The 22,079-nt window shown below is 39.1% G+C and overlaps 1 protein-coding gene across 1 annotated transcript in view; it reads right to left on the reverse strand.

The window, feature by feature from the left end:
* Positions 1 to 22,079, reverse strand: part of clint1a (clathrin interactor 1a) — a 44,008-nt gene that overhangs the window by 10,733 nt on the left and 11,196 nt on the right. The window contains exons 2-10 of the mRNA XM_088344232.1: positions 17,634 to 17,738; positions 15,874 to 15,970; positions 15,492 to 15,600; positions 9,713 to 9,877; positions 9,437 to 9,620; positions 7,981 to 8,200; positions 7,805 to 7,892; positions 5,718 to 5,783; positions 4,986 to 5,278 (exon numbers count right to left, since the gene is read on the reverse strand). Of these exons, the coding sequence (XP_088200358.1) occupies positions 4,986 to 5,278; positions 5,718 to 5,783; positions 7,805 to 7,892; positions 7,981 to 8,200; positions 9,437 to 9,620; positions 9,713 to 9,877; positions 15,492 to 15,600; positions 15,874 to 15,970; positions 17,634 to 17,738 (1,327 nt within the window). The remainder of the gene's footprint in view (positions 1 to 4,985; positions 5,279 to 5,717; positions 5,784 to 7,804; positions 7,893 to 7,980; positions 8,201 to 9,436; positions 9,621 to 9,712; positions 9,878 to 15,491; positions 15,601 to 15,873; positions 15,971 to 17,633; positions 17,739 to 22,079) is intronic.

Genomic DNA, 22,079 nt, shown 5'->3' on the forward strand with positions numbered 1-22,079 from the left:
ATGGCGTAAAAAAGGGGCTTAAAATACATTTTATTCCACTTTGTAAACTGAAAACGACAAAAAGCGGGGCCGCCGAATATTTGGTGGGAACTGGTTAAGCCAATCAGAATGCAGAACACAATGCATGATTAAAATTCATGAAGCAGTAAGACCATGAAAGGTAAACCACTTTATAGCGAGGAATTCCTGTATACCGAATTTTCCAACATGTTGTTTGAAGAGCTAAAATTGCGCAGCAAAGGAAAAAACACTATTGTTTTTTTTTATTGACTATACTGTATATAGCATTTTCACGCAGGCCTTTTCGGTTGTTTGGATGCTTTGGGCGTGATTCAAAACCTGGCTGAGTCATGACCTGAGCCGTTGGCAGGAGTTGGCCAACACCCGCTATTGTACAGAGAAATCTCATTTTGAATTGTTACTTAGTCATGAAAATGATTTCTCTTTGAAAATAGGTAATTTTTTTAAAGTTCCTCATGCAGTTTGCCAACTATTCCTCTACAAAAGTACTTGTTTCTTAATTTGCGTTGGCAAAACAATCAGAATTATTATATACAAAAAAATATATTTACTGCATATGACAACAGCATTATGACCCCTTTATTTAAACTAACCAAATAGAGAATTACTAAATCTTTTTCCATTATGTTTGTTTGCCTTGTTGAAAAATAAGTGTTCGATGAGGATGATTTTATCTCTTTGAAAAAGAGCCATTATTACACCTTCTCCTTACAACAGGGTAATCTTATTCTTAACTATGGATTTACCAACCAGAGCTGGGAAGTCAAAGGATCAAAATTCCAATTGCTTGATAGGGAAATCAAGGCCAACAGACTGGACTGGCTAAGAAAATTAGAATACTGTGTGTCATTTATTTTCTGTAATGTAATAAAAAAAATCTGGATTTATTACACATCAACTTAAATAAAATTTCATTATTTTGATATTGCTTATTGTGGCAAAAACTAAAACATCCCATCTCAAAAGATGAAGATAAAAGGAAAAAGTTTACTAGTAAGCTGAAAGTCATTATAATAACTATATTTTGAAACCAACAAAAATCTTGCAATGTTGCAGTTGATCTATAATGAATCCGCTGTATTTGACTTTTAAAAATCACACTACAGAAAATAGTTGTATTTTATCAATATATTCTACATTTCTGAAAAAGTCCTGTATAATGGTGTTATTTTCAGTTGAGGAGGAAGCACCATTTCACAAAAATGGGAGAAAAAGAGATACAGTGAAGAAAAAGAGTATTTGAACACCCTGCTATTTTGGCATTTCTCCCACTTATGAATCACTGAGGGGTCTGAAATTTTCATTGTAGGTGTATGTCCACTGTGAGAGAGATAAACTAAAAGGAAAAATCCAGAAATAACTATGCATGATTTTTAAATTATTTATTTGTGTGCTACAGCTGCTAATAAGGATTTGAACACCTGAGTATCATCTAGAATACTGACCCCGTAAGACCTGTTAGTCCGCCCATTAGAAGTCAACCTGCACTCCATGTATCATCCTGAATCAGATGCACCTGTTTTAGGTTATTAGCTGCATAAAGACTTCTGTCCACCCCATACAATGAATAAGACTAACTTGTAACATGGCGAAGACCAAAGAGCTGTCAAGAGACACCAGAGACCAAATTGTACACTTCCACAAGGCTGGAAAGGGCTAAGGAAAAATTGCCAACCAGCTTAGTAAAAAAGGTCCACTGTTGGACTAATCATTAAAAATTGGAAGAAGCTAAACATGACAGTTAATCTCAATTAAAGTGGAGCCCCATGCAAGATATCCCCTTTAAAGGTGAGGAATCAGCCTGGAACTACACGACAGGAAATGGTCACTGACCCGAAAAGGGCTAAGACCACCGTTTCAAAGTTTACTGTAAGTAAGACGTCATGATTTGAAATCATACATGGCACAAAAGGTTCGCCTGGTTTAACCAGCACATGTTAAGACCCGTCTTAAGTTTGCATATGACCATTTGGATGATACAGAGGTGTCATGGGAGAAAGTTTTGTGGTCAGATGAGACCAAAATAGAACATTTTGGTCATAATTCCACTAAGCGTGTTTGGAGGAAGAAGAATGAAGAGTACAATCCCTACTGTGAAGCATGATAGCATCATGCTTTGGGGGTGTTTTTCAGCACATGCGTCAGGACGAGTGCACTGCATTAAAGAGAGGATGACTGGGGCCATGTATTGTGAGATTTTGGGGAACAACCTCCTTCCCTCAGTCAGAGCATTGAAGAGGAGTCATGGCTGGGTCTTCCAACACGGCAACGACCCGAAGCACACAGCCAGGAAAACCAAGGAATGGCTCAGTTTAAAGCATATCAAGGTTCTAGCCCAGCCAGTCTCCAGACCTGAACCCAATTGAAAATCTTTGGAGGGAGCTCAAACTCCGTGTTTCTCAGCGACAGCCCAGAAACCTGACTGATCTAGAGAAAATCTGTGTGGAGGAGTGGGCCAAGATCCCTCCTGCAGTATATGCAAACCTACAAACACTACAGGAAACGTTTGACTTCTGTAACAGCAAACATTGGCTACTGTACCAAATATTAACATTCATTTTCTCAGGTGTTCAAATACTTATTTGTAGCTGCATCACACAAGTAAATACTTAAAAAAAAATCATGCATAATGATTTCTGGACTTTTCTTTTTAGTTCATCTATCACACAGTGGACATGCACCTATGATGAAAATGTCAGACCCCTCCATGATTTCTAAGTGGAAGAAGTAGCAGAATAGAAGGGTGTTCAACCACCTATTTTCGTCACTGTACACTCGCCAACATGACACATTGAGATTTCAGTAAGTGCCGGATATCACAAACGAAGGCTGATAATATAGTTAACGATGCTAATTTTGGCCCTTCATGTGGCTATGTTTATTTTTGGCTTTGCCACTGAGATGTCAATAAAAACATTGCTTCAGTGATCTTTGTGTATGTTTAGCCACAGTGCCACATATGGAAAAAATATATTTTTGAGGAAGCTCAGGCGTTGTGCGAATTGATGTGCGAGTTTACAATTTGACATAGCAGTTAAATGTTTTTTACATTTGATTTTCTAGAAGATTTACGTGGTTGCATCACTACAGGAAGATGGCACATGTGGGTGTGACTTGGTCAAGCCCTGTGAGCACCAGATCGTGTTGAAAGCACAACATGAGTAAAATCTGTTCGCCAATCCCCTTCAGTTTTGAAAGCAAAAAAAAAGTAATTGTTTGGTGATATATAGTTTAAATACAATTATGCATTCAAGTCATGAATATATTTTTTCAGACCATATTTACTTTCTTGAAAGGCGACTGTGTACTAGGCACAATTATCACTTTTGATCATGTGACTGTATTGAAGTAATTACGTCCTTTTGTTTCTTCACTGTCATGTTCACTTGATCATGTTCTGTCTTTAGTCTTTGAAGTTGAAAAAAACATACATCTTTTAGCAAAATGATGCATCTCCAGAGACAAATAGTTTTTACAATCCTGACAGCAGATGTCACGAAAGTCATGTCTCCTGTCCTAGTAATTAATGCAGAATAAGTATCAGCCAAGCCTAGGTTTTTGCAATGACTAATTTAGATGTATAACGCAAAACTTAACAAAGAAGTAAGGAAAAAAAAAACTACTTTTGGATTAGGGTGATAGTTATCGGACCGATAGCTGCATAAATATGACGTCAGTCATCTCCCTATAGCAACAAAAATACACGATTGGTCACTTTAAGCCATGCCCTCGTATCATTATAGTTATCATTCAGCTACGCTATAGAATTAATAGAATTATTACCAACACTACTATTTGTTTGGGCTTCTGAACTTTAGAAAGTAGATTGAGTTAGTTTATGAAATATTTTTTATCGCACTCCTGCATGCCAGTTTTATGCTTGAAGGCCAACTTCATTTAGATTGAGAACTCAATCTAATATTTGTCCAATGCTGTCCTGGTATGATGCTGCGATCATAATTAATGTGTTTGTTATGATTTGACATTCAAAAGAGTATTAGATATATTTGTGTACTAAATGGCCATATACGTATGCCAGAGATACAAAGTATATTGATCGCTTTTTCTTTTTCGGAAAGTAAACACTGCCTGGAATATTTGAAAAATTAAAGTAAGTATTGATTGATTGATCAAGTCAAGCTCTACTGTAGTCCCCCCAGCACTGCTTTTAAGAGACATGTTTACCGGAGCTGTATAATGCTATTGTAATTGTAAAAACACAAAAATATACACATCTAAGAACAATGGATTTTTAACTGTTATAGTGCATCCCAAATTAAATTAACGTGAAACCTCTGAGTCTACGTTGGCTGCATTTTTCATAGTTTTGTTCAAGTTATGATTTTGCTCTTGAAGCTACATTGCGTATTATTCGACCACTAGAAGGCACTGTATTATCTAATGCGAATGAAAACCAGCGCCAAATGAGCACAGCGTAGCAGCAAGATGCCAGAAGATCATGGGGGCGACTACTGGGTCTCGATTCCTCAATGTAAAAAAAAAATACATATTTCTCAACCTATGAATATTTACAAAAATAACCGTTGGTATGATAGTTCATGGATTTTTGCCTATTATTTAAATCATTTTAACTATTTTATTTTCCCTGAATGAAGGTTTTATTTGTACCACTAGGAGGCACTAAATAGTATACATTGCCCCTTTACAGGCGAAGAAACTTTTCAAATGTGATTACAATTAAAAAGTACATTTAGCAGATTTTATAAAGTATGAAAAAAAAAAATACAAATGTTGTTCTCATTAGCATACCACTATTTTGTATTTTTGTCAAATTTGAATTGTAACCATGAGCCACACAACATTATCTGAGCATATCAACACTCCAAACCTGTCAAATGCTATTTCCACAAAATGTCAGAATGAAAGTGAAGACATGTAATTCGAAGCGTATTGATAAATTATTAAAAATGGCTGCATTGGTGTGCGAGTGCAACCATGCTTACCTGTGACCTCGACTGAGGTAAGCACGTGGCGTTCATGCTCTGTGTACTATTCAGCGTTAAGGTGAGGCTCTGAGAAGTAGTAAAAGTCTGAGTGGGCCCCATCAAGTCAAACAGATCTGCTGAAGATGAACTGGAGCTTGTAGTCGCAGTTGGGGCAGGGGTGAGAGCAGGACCCGCTGTCATGGTTCCGAAAAGGTCATTTCCACTGGTGTCTACAGGCTGAGAAGATGCTGGCATCTGGCCACCAGGGAATGCATTCCACTCTCCAAAGTTGTTGGTGGAAACTGTTCCCGCTGAAAAATAAAAGGGCAACAAGAAAAAAAATCATTTTTGCAATGACTGATGTACTATCTATATAAAAAGGAGTGTAAACAATATGACATGAATAAAATCAGATATGTATTGTCCTGGTAAAACAACAATTAAGTAGAGCCGGTCCGTTTTTAGGGATGTGATTTTGAGTGACAACTGACGTCACATTTTAAAATTTAATTGAACCGATTCTGCTTGTTGTTTCTCCGCCTCAACTTCCTCTGCACCCCCATCAACCCCTCGCCCTATTTTCCTTTTTCTCCTTGTCATCTATAACTGGAGCTGATGTGTGTCTGTTCTTGTTATGCAGAGCAGGTACCATTCACCATATGGCCAGCTTTCCTTCTGAATATTCTAGTAGCATCGTGGAGAAGCTACAATGGCACAACACACCCTTAAAAGAAAGTCCCCCAATCCTACCAGTTCCTGCGAAAAGGCCGTCAGAAGCAGCAGGTGAAGAGAAGTCCGCGAATCCACTCATCAAGTCTGCAACGAGAACGAGTCATAAAGATGTCCATTTTAGAGAAGCGCTCCAGGTGCTCAGCTGACAGTTAGCATTCCTTCACAATGTTCAGGAAAGCTCAGCAGAAAGGAGGGGTTGTGACATCTGTTAAATCCTCCCGCCCTCTTCAGTCAACGGGGACTGCTCTAAAAAACATCTGGTGCACTTAGTTCCTATACATTAGCTCCCTCCTCCAACTGTCCCCAGAATCTGACGTAAGCAGCAGCAGCTGCACACTGTGACAAGTGCGCAACTGTCTGGTTGAAGCAAGCTAGCTTGACAGCTAACTTGTTAGGCCATCAGATCAGCATTTCGCATTGCCTTAAAATGCCAGGTGCACAGACTGAACAAATCAACTTCACTGTATGAACCTGATCTGGTCGTGTGTAGAAGAAAACCTCGACTAGTTAACCTGCATTTTACAAAAATGACAGAACATTGTATTATCATGTGCACTAGTGCAGTTTGAAAATACTTATACATAAATATTTGGCAATATTACTAAAACCATCTTGCCTCAATAATCTGTACTCGCTATTAGAGGACACAACGCTAGAGATCGAGTGTCAGACGTTTAAAAAAACCACAAGCAATGCACAAAATTCACACATGGCACCAATATTACGAGCTTGCAAGGTTACTAAAAGCAGTGATAGCGGGCCAATAAACAATCAAGCTTACAAGTGTCAATGACATCCCCCCAATTACGTTTAAAACGGCAAGTTTGTGTTCATATTTTATTCAGTGTAGTGTCTGTTTTGCGGGATGCAAAAAGCTTTGCTCTTTTAAAACGTGGATAAGATTTCCCTAAAAAGTTTTTGGGGAGTCCAACAATTGAATTTCAGTAAACTGCACTGCTCTCATGTTTAACTGACATGCCTGTGATTAACCTGTAAGTTGTTGTTTATTTGATTAAATGCCATCCTATTAGACACCGTGTTCGTTGTTCTATGTGAAAAAAAAATGCATTCTGAATCACATATTTTTTATCAACTATGGTCAGTTAGATACGACTGTTCTACTGTTAGATTAGATTTATCTGGTATTAGAAGACAACCCACTAGGTTGCTGTGACTGTTCTTTTATGTATATATACATAAGCACTTTTTGCACACATTATCCAGTTTGAACCAGTTGAGACCATTGGGTCACACATTGGTGAGGCTGAGAAACTCCTACCGCCAGAGATTTGTATAACCACCCGTTAGCCTGCGAGAGGCGTGGGTGAATTGTTAGTGTAAGATGAACGTACTATAAGACACAATGATAGTAAAGGACACCATAATAACGTTCAAGAGTGAAAGGTTTGCCCAGCAGGGTGAAGTATTGGCATACTGATTGTACTGTGTTTAAAGCCTGCAGGCTACCATCAGGTGCATCTTATGTGTGTACAAAATATAACAATGGCAAACATAATTACGGATGGGCCTTTTAGTGCAGTGCGCCTTATGGTTGCGACCATACGGCACTGTTGAAAAATTAAGCAGCTCTTGTATTGCCAATTCTTTATGTGGCCTTAGAGGAAAAGGTTTAGCTCTTCTCATAGATAATGTTGCAATTTAAGAAAAACGTCTTGGTTCTTACACAAATTTTCTTGAGTAGTTTGCCGAATATTGAAAGTACTAAACAAAATAGTGTGTAGAAAAGCTCTAATGTATATTTCTGAATTGTAACATTGTGTAAATTCGTATAAAATTATATTGAGGCATAATCGTGAGGCCAGGGTTAACTAAGAGGGCCAAACCTTTAAGCAAGAGTTACTGATTGGGGTAATTAATATGTAGTGAATCTTTATTGTTTTTGATGGATATTCACCCGTTTAAGCTTCTTTTACACTGATATTGAGATTTGTGTACCAGGCTCTATTTAATCATCATAGAGCCTGGTATCATTTCACTGGTCCAAGCACGCAGATAGAGGGGTAGGGTAGTTGTTTTGAAAATATTAAGAGAGAAAACCAACAGAAATACAATAAGCTTCTATTCAAAGTGTCTGAAAAACACACCAGCAGAAGGAGGATGTGAAGGTGTGGAGTCTGTCATCAGTAGGTCAACCAGTCCACTGCTTGAGGGCTGCGTTACTGCTGATTGTGGCTGTGATTGACAATAAAGATCAATCAGAGGAGAGGCAGATTAAAATTGCAAACATGTTAAATCGATCTTGCATGTATTTACACACAACCTTTTTGGTGGCGGTGTTTGGGCTCGAATCCCCTGTGTACTGTGCTGCTGCCCCCAAGTCCACTTTCTTGGATGGGATGCCCCCTCTCTTGCGGGTAGCCGTGGTCTCCGTTGCTTGAACTATTTGTACACTCTTTGTGGTAACGGTCTCTTCATCATCTTTAAACTCTTTGCCCGATTTTCCATTCTGTGGAGAGCGCCGTCGGTCTTCCTCATTGTCACTGAAGAAAAAAATAATAATTACAGCACAATAAACATCAAATTAACGCTGGCTGTTTTAAGATACCTTTTTATTTTGAACGTTGTATAAGAGTGTGTTAACCCTAAAGCAAGTGATGATACAAAAATAGGCCAATTTCAACAGGGCTCGATGCACGATGGGTGAAGAGTGTGACTGAATTGTTGACTTTTTTGGGGGGGAATAGCATGTTAAACTGTGACTGTTTTGTAAAAACATTTGGGAACTGTGAAAATTAAGCCATAGAAAGACTCCTTATTCTTAATTAAGACCTTTTGTTCCTTTGTGATGTAACTTCTACATTGTCATTATCACTATTTATCCTATTACACAGATACAATAGTTGCAGTGCAGAGAGATTGATGAGATAAATGTAACACCTTTATTTTTTTTTCCTCTATCAACCGTGCAACCAAACTTCTGCGTTACATTTTTTTAATATAAAGAATTGTTAACTTTGTTACAAAACAGAGTTCAGGGGAAAGATAAACATGTTCATTTTCCTTGGAAAATAAGTACAGTTTCATTTATCGTTCATGTTTCATAAAATATGGTTCTCATTGATCTAAAAATTTGATACCTAGTTCCAAAAGAGAATGTCACAATAACATCCATCCTTTACAAAAATATTAAAGCTGTGTTGCAATATTACAATTATCTTCAGGAAAACTTGAAAATAAATAAATGAATGCCTATTAACACTTTTGAAAACAAATCTATTTTCAACAATACCAGAGCATAGACTATGACACCTGACCACATTTGGCCCAAAACAACAAAATGGGGGAAAAAAATACAACAAAAATAACATAAAGTATTTGATCACTGAAGCCCATCAAAGTGCATTCGATGTACAAGTCCAATTTCCATTTTATTCATTCCCAAATTTCAATTATGGTAATTGTCTTTTCTAAGTGGGGATAAGTTATATTCCTCAAATATTAATTTTTAAGTAAATAGTTTTGAAAAAAAAAAAAAATACACATACTACCCTCTAAATTAGTTTTAAAGAAATTTAAAATGATCCTGCCATTCATACATTTCAAAGATACAGATGCTAATTGTTGATATATTGTGGGGGACAAATGTTTAATTGATTTTTCAGATAAATATTTACAAAAGGTCTTTAAAGCCCTCAACATTTTTATTTATAAAAAATACGTCATCAATAAATTTCATTTTATAATACACTTCCAGTAAGTGACACCCTCTTCCCTACCTAAATCGGTCTGGTGAGTCGTCTCTGTCCTTCTTCCTAAACTTGTTGATGGTATCATCAATAGTGCTTCCAATCTTGTCACTGATCTCCCCCAATTTATCACTGAAAGGGAACTGGCCTTTATTACTCTCCCAGTCATCATCCCACCGGTGACGAGTTTCAGTCATGTCATGTCTATCGCCCGCTGGTAGAAATAAGAGTAGTATGATTAGATCATTAAATCTGCCGTTTTTGCCAAAAGGAATGTAATTAACAAATTGTCAAAAAGGTACTTACAGTAACTTCTGTATCCTCTACTGTCGGAAGAAACGCCAACATATTTATCTTTGTTTTTCTTGGCCTTTTTGCGCTCTTCCCTCAATCTTTCATCATCCTGGACAAAGTCAACCATCTCCTTCACCTTCTGTCGTACATTGACTCCTTGGTCCTTCCCATGCTCATCTAGGCGCAGAACACATATGCACATCTATTTAGTAGAGCTGCAATGATTAGTCAACGTTACTGACAAAAATTAATTAAAGACACACCAAACATGTTTTTCCAACAGAGTGACACATCTCTACATGAATATAATTGCTGCTTAAGGTTTCTCATGAGCAACAGTGTTTTTGTCTCGAGCGGTGCCATAAACATACAGAAGTGGGGGCGTCCACATTAAATACGCATACTAAAACTTCTCGTTTGGGAGCATTTTAGCCTAGATACAGCCAATCAAAAGACGACTAGTGAAGTGTGCAAAAATGGCGGCGCCCTCTACGGCGGCGGCTGGATCTGCTCCCGACAGTTTCTCACATTCTAGTCAAAAACCCCAATCTTCGACTCAGTTTATGAGGGCGAACAAAGACAACTCTAACTGTAGATTAATATACGATCGCAGTTTTTTGCTGGATATGCGAACATCCAGAAATCCAGCGCAAATTTCGACGACCACTCTGGAGTGTTTACTTAGCCTCGGAGTGCTACGTCAACAGAACGCAGCGGCCGACAAAGCAGCGAGTAAAAGTGGCAAGCGGAAGCGCTGTGACCGGGGAAGGAAACGAGGTTGTCGGGCCGGGCTAACGGCTCGGATGAAGGCTAAACCCTTCAAAACGCCTCTACCATCCATTTTCCTATCCAACGTCCGCTCCCTGGACAACAAACTGGACCATTTACAAGTGGAATTTACATCGAACCGCGAATTGACGAACTGTTGTGCTTTAATTCTGACGGAGACATGGCTAAACTCATCTATCCCGAATGACGCTGTTAGCATTGTGGGGCTAACTGCTTTCCGCGCTGATAGAAGCGGCGAGCTCACCGGCAAAAGCAAGGGGGGCGGTCTATGCATTTATACCAACAACAACTGGTGTAAAAATGCGAAGATAATATCGAAACACTGCTCACGAGACATTGAACTTTTGACGGTGATCTGCAGACCATTCTACCTACCGAGGGAGTTTAGCGCGACCATCATTACTGCCGTGTACGTGCCTCCCAGCGCTAATACGAAGGAGGCAATGGACGTTCTCTACCGAACTGTGAGTGAACTGCAGCATGCTTACTCCGAGTGCATTTTTATTGCGGCGGGGGACTTTAACCAGGCCAATATGAAAACAGTTCTCCCGCATTTCCATCAGCATGTAAACTTTGCTACAAGAGGTAGGAACACATTAGACCTGGCCTACACAAACATCAAAGGTGCATATAAAGCAGCCCCCCGCCCCCATCTTGGCTCATCAGATCACCTTTCTATTATGCTAATTCCAGCATACAAGCCCCTGCTGACCAGAGAAAAACCTACAGTGAAGCAGGTGAGGGTGTGGTCTGAGGGGGCAATGGAGGCACTACAGGACTGCTTTGATTGCACTGATTGGGACATGTTTAAATCGGCTGCCACTTACAACAACAAAATAAATATAGATGAGTACGCCATTTCTGTGTCAGCCTACATCAGAAAATGCGCAGAAGACGTCAGCAATAACAAAACTATATGCACCCGTGCAAATCAGAAGCCCTGGATGACTGCTGAAATACGAAAACAACTAAAAGTACGGAACCTTGCCTTTAGATCTGGTGACAAGGAGGCGCTGTTATCAGCGAGGGCTAACCTGAACCGGGCTATCAGACTAGCAAAGCGAACGCACAGTCAAAAAATCCAGGAACGTTTCCTCAGCACAACCAACACCAGGGATATGTGGAAAGGCATTCAGGCCATCACCAGTTACAAGTCAACCACCGCCCCAGTGCAGAACACTAGCATGGACTTTCTGAATGACCTCAACAAATTCTTTGGAAGGTTCGAGGCACAAAACGGCACCCCTGCAGCGAAAGCGGTTCCAAATCAGGACGAAAGAGCACTCCACCTGGACTCATCTGACGTGAGGAAGACCCTGAGAAGGGTCAACACAAGGAAGGCTCCAGGCCCGGACAACATTCCGGGGCGGGTACTTAGGGAGTGCGCCGATCAGCTGGCTTGTGTACTAACAGACATTTTCAACACCTCGCTAGACCAAGCCAAAGTACCATCATGCTTCAAATTTGCCAACATCATCCCAGTGCCAAAGAAACCCCAGATCTTATCACTCAACGATTACCGGCCCGTTGCACTGACTCCTATCATAATGAAGTGCTTTGAGAGACTGGTTAAAGAGCACATCACCTCCAGTCTCCCCTCCTCATTCGACCCCTTTCAGTTTGCCTACAGGACAAACCGCTCCACCAGGGATGCCATCTCCTCTGCGCTTCACCTGAGCCTGACACATCTAGAGGAGAAGAACACCCATGTGCGGATGCTGTTCCTGGACTTCAGTTCAGCATTCAACACCATCATCCCACAACATCTGGTAGACAAAATGAGACTCCTGGGTTTCAACACCCCCCTGCGGAACTGGCTGCTGGACTTCCTCTGTGACAGACCCCAATCAGTGCGGATAGGTCAGAACAGTTCAGATGTCATCTACCTCAGCACGGGCTCCCCCCAAGGCTGCGTCCTAAGCCCCTTACTGTTCACCTTGATGACACACGACTGCGTCCCTAGGTCCGCCACAAACCACATCGTGAAGTATGCTGACGACACAACAGTGGTGGGCCTCATCAGGGATGACAACGACCTGGCCTACAGAGAGGAGGTGGAGCAGTTGGTGGGCTGGTGCAGGGACAACAGCCTGGTCCTGAATGTCGACAAAACTAAAGAGATCATTGTCGACTTTAGGAAAAACCAGCCCAACCATGCCCCACTTTGCATCAACAACAAGGCTGTGGAGGTTGTCAGCAGTATCAAGTTCCTAGGGGTGCACATTACAAACAAACTCACCTGGTCCGTAAACACTGCATCACTGGTTAAGAGGGCACAGCAGCGCCTGTACTTCCTGCGGAGGATGAGGAGAGCCCACCTGCCCCCACCCTCCCTCATTACATTCTACAGGGGCACCATAGAGAGTATCCTGACCAGCTGTATCTCTGTGTGGTGTGGAGGCTGCAGCGCTACCGACTGGGGTAGTGTGAGGAGGGTAACGAGGACAGCAGAGAAAATAATCGGGACTACACTTCCCTCCATTCAGGACATTGGCCAGAAGCACTGCCTATCCCATGCAAAAAACATTACCGGGGACCCCTCTCACCCCCATCATGGACTGTTCACTCTGCTAGCCTCTGGGAAGAGGTACTGCAGTGTGCGGTGCAGGACCACCAGGCTCCGCAATAGCCTAGTCCCCCTGGCCATTAGACTGTTAAATGGTCAATCTAACATATAGTTAACTTAAATCTAAACGGCTGCTAATCTGACTTTTGCACTACTGGCAGTTTTTTTTATAGCTTGCCACTCCTTGCACATTGCTCTCTGCACTATTGTAATTACAGCGTTATTGTTACAGTGTTAATGTTACTGTGTACCTGACTTGTTAACCTGACTGCCCATATTGCACATCTGGTTAGCTACTCTTCTTGCACTATCGGCACTATGGTAAAATTCTACACGTAGCCAAAATACAATACAACATTATTTATATCTGTACATTCAAGGAAACTGTGGGGGTCAGATGCATCGACATTTCGTTCTGTATACACGTGTACTAGAATGACAATAAAGTAGATCTGAATCTGAATCTGAATCTGAAAAAATAAAAACACCCTGAGTATCATGGCAGAAGCTCAGTTACACACAAACATTTTAAGAGCCTATTGGACAGTTGAACGAAACTAGGTCCGACTCGCTTTGGTAAGATTCAAGCCAATACTGTTTTGACGACATGCATATACCTTCTATACACATATTTATTTATAAAAGAGAGCTTGAGTGATATGCCGGACTGTGCCTGACAAAAATATTTGAAAGTAAATGCATGCAGTCCAAAGAACCTTTAGTTGTTAAAATGTTAAAAAAACGTTTGACTTCAAACCGTTAAGAATCGTTAAGTTTTTTTGTTACAGACATTTCAGTTGACCACTGAATGTATTTCCGAAAATGCATATAATATTAGTTTTATTTCCCGTTCTACTGCTGCTAATGAGCCAATGGTTGGTTCACAGGGTTATAAAAGGTTTACTTGATTTTTATTTATCATTTATTTGCCTGCCCTTAAGAAAAGAAAAACAGGTTCAGTTATGGATTTTTATCTCTACTGACCGAGCGCTGCACCCAATTGGTTTTTGCATTTTTATTTAATTTTTCTACACATCCGCAGTATTTTCAATAAAAGATTTAATTTTCATGTTACCAATTTTTCTTGTGTTTATTATAATTTACCAGATTATTACATCAACCTTATACTACATTTGAGAAAAAAACATTAATGACCAAATGAGTCGAATTTATATTTAATCTATCGTAATTTAACGACTATAAGGCGCACCTGGTTATAAGGTGCACCCCCAAAAAATATTTTTTGTCCTATATTTTCCATACATAATGCGCACCGGACTATAAGGTGCTACAGTGGGAACGTCAACTAAACAGTCAGAATGTTCACCCAAACTTATTAACCCCTTAACATTCTAACGGCTCGCAAAGAGGCAAATATGAGTCTCAGACACGTACGAACACAGTGTATGTACGATGTCACCAATCACTCAAATGCGTCATTCCAAGGATCATTAGAAAGGTTAAACTCTTGGGATTCAAGAAATGCCAACCATTTCTTAGTTTCTTTTTTATTTTTCGCTGGCAACTGTGTGGACAGCAAAGTAAGAATTTCATTGTGCAGGGAAACATGGTTCTTTACTGTGCATATGACAATAAACACTTTGAATTGAATTGAATTTAAAAATAGACTCAGCACAGAAACATCAAGATTAGTCTGAAACAAGATACTGAGAAAATATAAAGCCAGGGTCGCTCACCAAAGTCGTTTTGCAGCCATCCCGTTCAATAATAATACGCAACCATGGTCCTTTTACGTCCGTGAGTGTAGTAAATCCAACCGTGTAAAATATTTACACACTCTAAAACACGCAATAATGCAGACAAATATAAGAAAAAATCCGCCGAGAAGTATCTGCATCGATAGACGTTGCTTGTTGCTAGCTGTCTGTTTAGCCCCATAATTCCTGTTTACAAATACAGACTACAGTAGTAAAAAGATTTTCTCTAAGGCCGTAGAGCAACCAAACGTGTTATTCACATCTTTTTTGGCCAATTGCAGGCTTTGGTTTGCCCCGCGTTAGCCTATGCAAGCCGGTAAATGCTAAAAAGGACCTGCCTCCTTTACCTCCGAATAACTTTAGCCAATAGTGACCGATTAAAATGATGATTGACACATTGGTTAGGAAATGAAACGCCGGTATATACATCCCAGCATATACCGCGGACTACTTTGCCTACGGGGGAAAATCTAGTTGGAGGAGCTTGCCTTAGTTGAGAGACAATGCGACTGAATATCGATCCATATGTAAGACGCACTATATTATAAGGCGCATGTTCAGTTTTTGAAAAAATAAAACTTTTTAGGTGCGCCTTATAGTCGTGAAAACACGGTAATTGTTTTAATAGACGGTGACTACTCGACTATTTTAAAAAGTCGTCAGTTGCAGGCCTAGTATGTAGCATAAATACCTGGACTCATAAAAAAAAACCACTTACCAACAAAGTGGTAGCTTTCTAATGATCTCAGGTCATAAAGATGTTCTCTGGCACTAGTGACAACCCGCTCTGATCCATTCCTGATCAGATGAGCAAGGAGCAATAGGGACTGCAAAGGCAAAGTAAGAGTTAATTCAAGACTAATGGCAGAAGGACATATAAATACAACATTCATGATTAAAAATGATTTTATATCCTACAGTAGTGCAGACAACTCCGCATTCGCTTAAGACAAACATTCATATACTTTCTCCTGAAACATATTCTGTTTTGAATAAAATTCAATTTTATACAATACTTAAAGAGTCACCCAATTGTGATCGTGTATTTTATTTTTATAACGTGTTATCATTAATCAAGTGTGTGTTCATGGCCACCAGACCTTGTAGACTCTTCTCCAGTTTTTCTTGTTATCTCTCAGCATGCGGGTCCACAGCATGTTCATCACCTCTGGGAACTGCTCATACATGAAGGTGGCTCTGAACATTTGACACATTTACAAGAGCAATAAATGGGTAATATATTGAAGGGCAAAATGTTATTTTTGCTCAAATGATCTCATGTAAGAGCAAGTGTAGGATCAATAATATGGATATAAATAAGGCACCAGTATGTAATTTTTCTTAAACTGATGCCACTATTTTGACCAATTCGGACAAAACACGATTACAGATGTATTGGTCAATTGAGTACACGTCAATTGTGTAATACATGAAATTATGTAATTGGAACCTTTAAGAAAGATAAATAACACAACCAGAATTATTGTTACAAGAAAATTAAATAAAGATTATTCTGTATTTTACTAGGGGTAGAACGAATTTTAAGTCTTATGTTTCCCTGAGTAACCTGTACAGAGAATTTATTGTCTGAACATACTACAATAAGTATGTTTTAAATTCCTCAACAAAGAAATGGAAGGGGTAGACCAAAGTCAAACAACACATGGTAAAAGAGGGAATAATGGGATTGAACCTTATTCATTGCTTCTGGAGCATACCCAACAGGAAGGTGCAAGCAGATGTAAATAAACCAACATGGAAAAATTAAGGTACAGCACAGCAGCATGTGTTTAGAGTGAGAAGAAATATACATTTATGTGTGGAAAAATGGGATCACCTAATTATGAAATGATCCCAATCAGGGACGGTTCTACAATAAATCACTCCCTGGGCGAGACCACCTTCAAGCGAACATTGTGAAGAGAACAATAATATAAAATAATAAAACACACTAAAGAAAATACAAAACAAAAGCATGTCAGTTGCCTGTTATGTTGAACAATTATTTGGTCTATAGACTAAAAAATAAAAAAATCCTCTCTATGCATAACACACAACACCCTGGCCGTTCATTTTGGGAGAGCCGGTCCCTTTTCCTTGCTCGCACTGCCTGAGTGTCAGTCTCTCAGCACACCTTCGCAGCAAGCAGGGGTGTCAAAGCTAGAACGAAGGGGCGCCTATTTGACAAGAGGCAAAGTCAGATGTTGATAGATAATGAAATGAAATGTAAAATGAAATGATCTGCATTTATATAGTGCTTTTCAAGTCAATGAAGACTTCCCAAAGCGCTTTACAATGTGCTTCGCATTTACCCAATCACCCACACTCACACACCAATAGCGGCCGCGCGGCCATGCAAGGCGCCAACCTGCTTATTGGGGGCATTAGGGGTTCAGTGTCTTACCCAATGACACTTTGACATTTAACACGGAGGAGCCGGGATTCGAACTACGATCTCTTGATCCCAAGACGAGCCCTCTACAAAACTGCTTTGCGGGGTACATTTATTATTATCATTATTATTATTATTTTAAGCTCCCCCATGTGTCACGGAAAAAATGCCGCCCCAGGCGGCGGACCACCTCGCCCGTGCCTAAAACCGACACTGATTCCAAGATATGGCTGGACACATTTAAAAGAAGTACTTATGTCCGGTTAATCATGTAGTGGACTATGCCAAGTATTTCATGGATCTATTTTGGTTTTGGCCTAAATAGCGACAACAGTGGTAGAAATCTAGTTGTTGCCAATATAACAGAGTTGAGAGAAACAGCATGCAAAGAAAGAATACACTGTTACAAAATCAAACAGACAATATAATAAGCAGAGGGAGCCTTTAAAAAGTGATTTCTGAGATAACCTTGAAATTTCGGTCATCAGTTGGCCAGATGGTCCCCATGGGTCATCATTTGTTGCCTCTCTAACTTTTGATTCTACCTCCGAGTAATTCATCACCACGTTGGTCCTATAAAGAAAAATTGGAGAAAAAAAAAAGACACATACATGAGCCGTTAAATCATGTTCTATTGTATATCAAAAGCAAACAGTCACTGTTTAAACAAGGAGCAAAAATATGTCGTTGATTCCAGACCCACACACAGCATAGGTGAGCTGTCTTAAAGAAACAAGCATTTACAAAAATAAACCTATAATGATGCCAGAAAGCTAAAAAAGACAGAGGCAACAACTGTGCCCTCCATCTGACAGACGGACAGAAAACAGACAGCAAAAAGGGAACACAGAGAGACATTGTGAGATTGAGGTAGAGAGTAAAAGACGATCAGATATAGTAAGAATCAGACAGTGAGTAAGTTTACATGCAGGTAATATTCTTGAGCATTCCAAATGAAGTGTTAACATCCCTTGTGACGAATGAATAACTCCGTATACATACGATTGGGCATGATCTGATTGGACGGGGTCAAAGCACAAGAAACATCACAACGCAGATAAACGTTGTTTCAGTATATGACTTTGACATGAATGAAATTATCTTTTAATCGTGTCAATCTCTAAAATCAACAACGTACTGTGTTAGTTTCCACTATGCTACGAAAGTGTGATCCTTTGCTGCTTCTCGTGTTTAAATGATGTGCTAATACGCGACTAGCCAAAAGTATAGTTTTACATTACATATGGATGGATACCACTGTGACATTCACTAAATATAGTGTTATTTTCACCGTGCAGGGCAAAAAATAAAATGTAAATGTCCCGGAGAAATACACGAGGCTTTTTTAGCAAATAAGTTTGCATGTATCATTCACAGTGATTTGAGGCATACAAATTTCCCGACTGAGGGGAACTGCGCATGCACATAAGCAATTGGATTACGTGAATGCATATACATGGACCGACACCACAAATTGAAAAGCTCAGAGTTGGCCTTAGACCTTCACCGGATTATTGTGTGTGTTTACATGGCTTTACATGATTAGAATATGAGTAAGATTCTGTTTCCAATTGGATTACATTACCCCGATGATTTTAGCGAACATGGATTGGCTCCCTGTTAGCTTAAGATGTGATTTCGAGAGCGACTCACTTAAAAATTTAGGTGTCATTTTCGACCCCGATCTGTCCTTTAAAACACATGTGAAGAAAATTACTAGAACCGCTTTCTTCCATCTCCGTAACATTGCTAAAATTCGTCCTATACTTTCTCAGTCGGATGCGGAAATCATAATTCATGCGTTTGTTACCTCCCGTCTCGACTACTGTAATGCACTACTTTCCGGTCTTCCGATGACCAGACTCAAGAGTCTTCAGCTGGTACAAAATGCTGCAGCGAGGCTTTTAACAAGGACAAAAAAGTACGATCACATCACCCTAATTTTGGCTAACCTGCATTGGCTCCCTGTTAGCCTAAGATGCGATTTTAAGGTTCTCGTACTACTATACAAAATCATACATGGACTTTCCCCCTCATATCTTTCAGATCTGATCTCCCCCTATGTCCCGGCCCGAAGCCTTCGTTCCGAGAGCGCCGGTCTCCTGGTGATCCCAAGAGCCAAGAAGTGTTCCGCTGGTTCGAGCGCGTTCTCCATCTGGGCACCGGTGTTGTGGAATGCTCTTCCCCCTGAGATCCGATCTGCAACCTCAGTGGAAATGTTTAAATCTAAGCTTAAAACTCACTTCTACTCTATAGCATACCAATAACCTAAACTTCTTATATGTAATAACTTGTGAAGCCCTTAGAGACTAATTGTGATTAAGGGCTATACAAATAAAAATGACTTGACTTGAATTTTAAGGTTCTGTTGGTAGTATACAAAATCATACATGGACTTGCTCCCTCATATCTTTCAGATTGAATTTCCCCCTATGTTCCGGTCCGGAGCCTTTGCTCTGAAAATGCTGGTCTACTAGTGATCCCAAGAGACAAGACGAGATCCCAAGGTTCGAGAGCGTTCTCTATTCAGGCCCCAGTGCTGTGGAATGCTCTTCCCCCTGAGATTCGGTCTGCAACCTCAGTGGAAATGTTTAAATCTAAGCTTAAAACACACTTCTATTCTATAGCATATGAATAACCTATATTTTCTGTTGACAATATCTGTGTATTATTTGCCCTCATGTAGGTTTTAGATCAGGGGATGGTGTCATAATAGTCTGTGGTTTACAATAATCTGTGGTCAGTTGCAGCCCTTTAAGACTCTTTGTGATTAAGGGCTATACAAATAAACATGACTTGATTATTGTACACAAACGTACTAGTGAGAGGTTCAGACACAAAAAAATAGCTAGAGAAGATATATTTTCAGTTTTGTCATAATTAGGTAGAGCTACAAGAGAAAAGTGTGTAGTCAAAATAGGATTAAGACTAAGCTCAACATCTGCAAACTAGGCAATTGCACATGCACAACCTAGTGAATTGCAGATTTTCAGTTGCCGCTAAAAACCTTCAAAACTGTGATGGAAAACATTGCCTCGTGTCACATTTAACCATAAACTCCCCTTGCAAATGCTGCAACCTCTGTTCGAAAAGTCACAAAATGGCACTTAAGTGTCAACGAGTACGAATGGACTAAACCACATGCACAAACATTTTACAGACAGTAACACAACAACAATTCTGTATTTAGAAAACCTGCAAACATTTTGGAAAAAAAAAATCATCTCAAAACTCTTGGTTGGAATGAGGGCTATATAAATGACCTCAAAATACAAAATACATTGCAGGTATGTTAATAAACAATGAACATAAGTCCCCTTTTTAAGAACGATATATATTTTTAATATAAGAATAAACGTTCATATGAATTTGCTTTTTAATTTCCTGGATGTATATTGATCAGGTACAGCACTCGTCATCGTTCTCTTACAACAAGGACAAAAAGGTTCAGAGACAGTTTCTTAACCAAGGCCATCCCCGCCCTAAACAGATTTTTCCCCAGCTAAATGTTATAGCACTACTTTTCATTGAACTATTGTAACTTTTTACTCCTTTTTATTGCATTATTATAACAACTTGGGACAGTCTCCACGCCTTGTAAATATTTTGCATAACTATCCTTAAATTATTGTCTCTTATTTTTCTTTTAAGTCTTGATTACATGTTTAACCTAGAGTGCCATGTGTAATCACGTTGCAAACAATGTTCACTATGTTGTTAAAATTACAATGAAAGACTATTTGATTCATACTTAGTAAGTTCAACTGGTTTCTGAAGGGTGAGTATAATTCTGCAGCAAAGTTAAAGTATAACCATATTTTTTTATTGCAAGTGACTATTAAACAACTTCAGTTTGAGTCATGGTAGGGATGTTGGGACACCCTTACATGTTCATGGCACATCAGCACGTCTTCTGAAAAAAAGCAATGGCTTTGTGGTATTAAAATACGGGTACACCCATTTTTTTTTGTGGCGACAGAGACTGTCGGCATCATAACTTTCAGCACAACAGTACTCCAGGACATAGTGTTCTTCAAAAAAGAAAAATAAGACCATAACAATAAAATCGCTCTATCAATAAAATAACTTTATGGTTTCTTTTATTTAAAGTTCCATTTACAAGTTGCTGAGAAGTTTCGGGATCAAGGATTATGGCTGGACCCAATATTGCATATACATATATATCTATATATATCTATATATATCTATATATATACATATATACTCATATACATACACGTATATATACTCATATACATACACGTATATATACTCATATACATACACGTATATATACTCATATACATACACGTATATATACTCATATACATACACGTATATATACTCATATACATACACGTATATATACTCATATACATACACGTATATATATATATATATATATATATATATATATATATATATACACACACATACACGTATATATATATATATATATATATATATACATACACGTATATATATATATATATATACCGTATTTTCCGCACTATATGGCGCACCATGTTATAAGGCGCACCTTCAATGAATGATATATTTTAAAACTTATGCCATACATAAGACGCACCCCATTATAAGGCGCTATAAGTGCATGCTGGTTTAAGATCAGGTAATTGTGCAATTTTGTAATTGTAATCCTGTGCAGTCCTTCGAGACATTTTTGGGATTAAGGGCTATTTACGGTAAATAAATGTGACGACTTGACTACAGTAGAGAATGTAGTTACTTTATGCAACCTCTAGATGTTGCCACGCTCAAGGGAATGTCAACAAAATATTCAAACAGGTCAAACTTTATTAACAAACAAGCTTTCCACAACTCCATTCACTCCCAAAATAAATAAACAGCCGTTTTATTATTTTCTCTGAGGTAAAGCATTTTTGTGACACATCT

This window comes from Urocampus carinirostris, chromosome 9 (assembly GCF_059441175.1).
Source record: "Urocampus carinirostris isolate Australia breed hairy pipefish chromosome 9, RoL_Ucar_1.0, whole genome shotgun sequence".
Lineage (NCBI taxonomy): Eukaryota > Metazoa > Chordata > Actinopteri > Syngnathiformes > Syngnathidae > Urocampus > Urocampus carinirostris.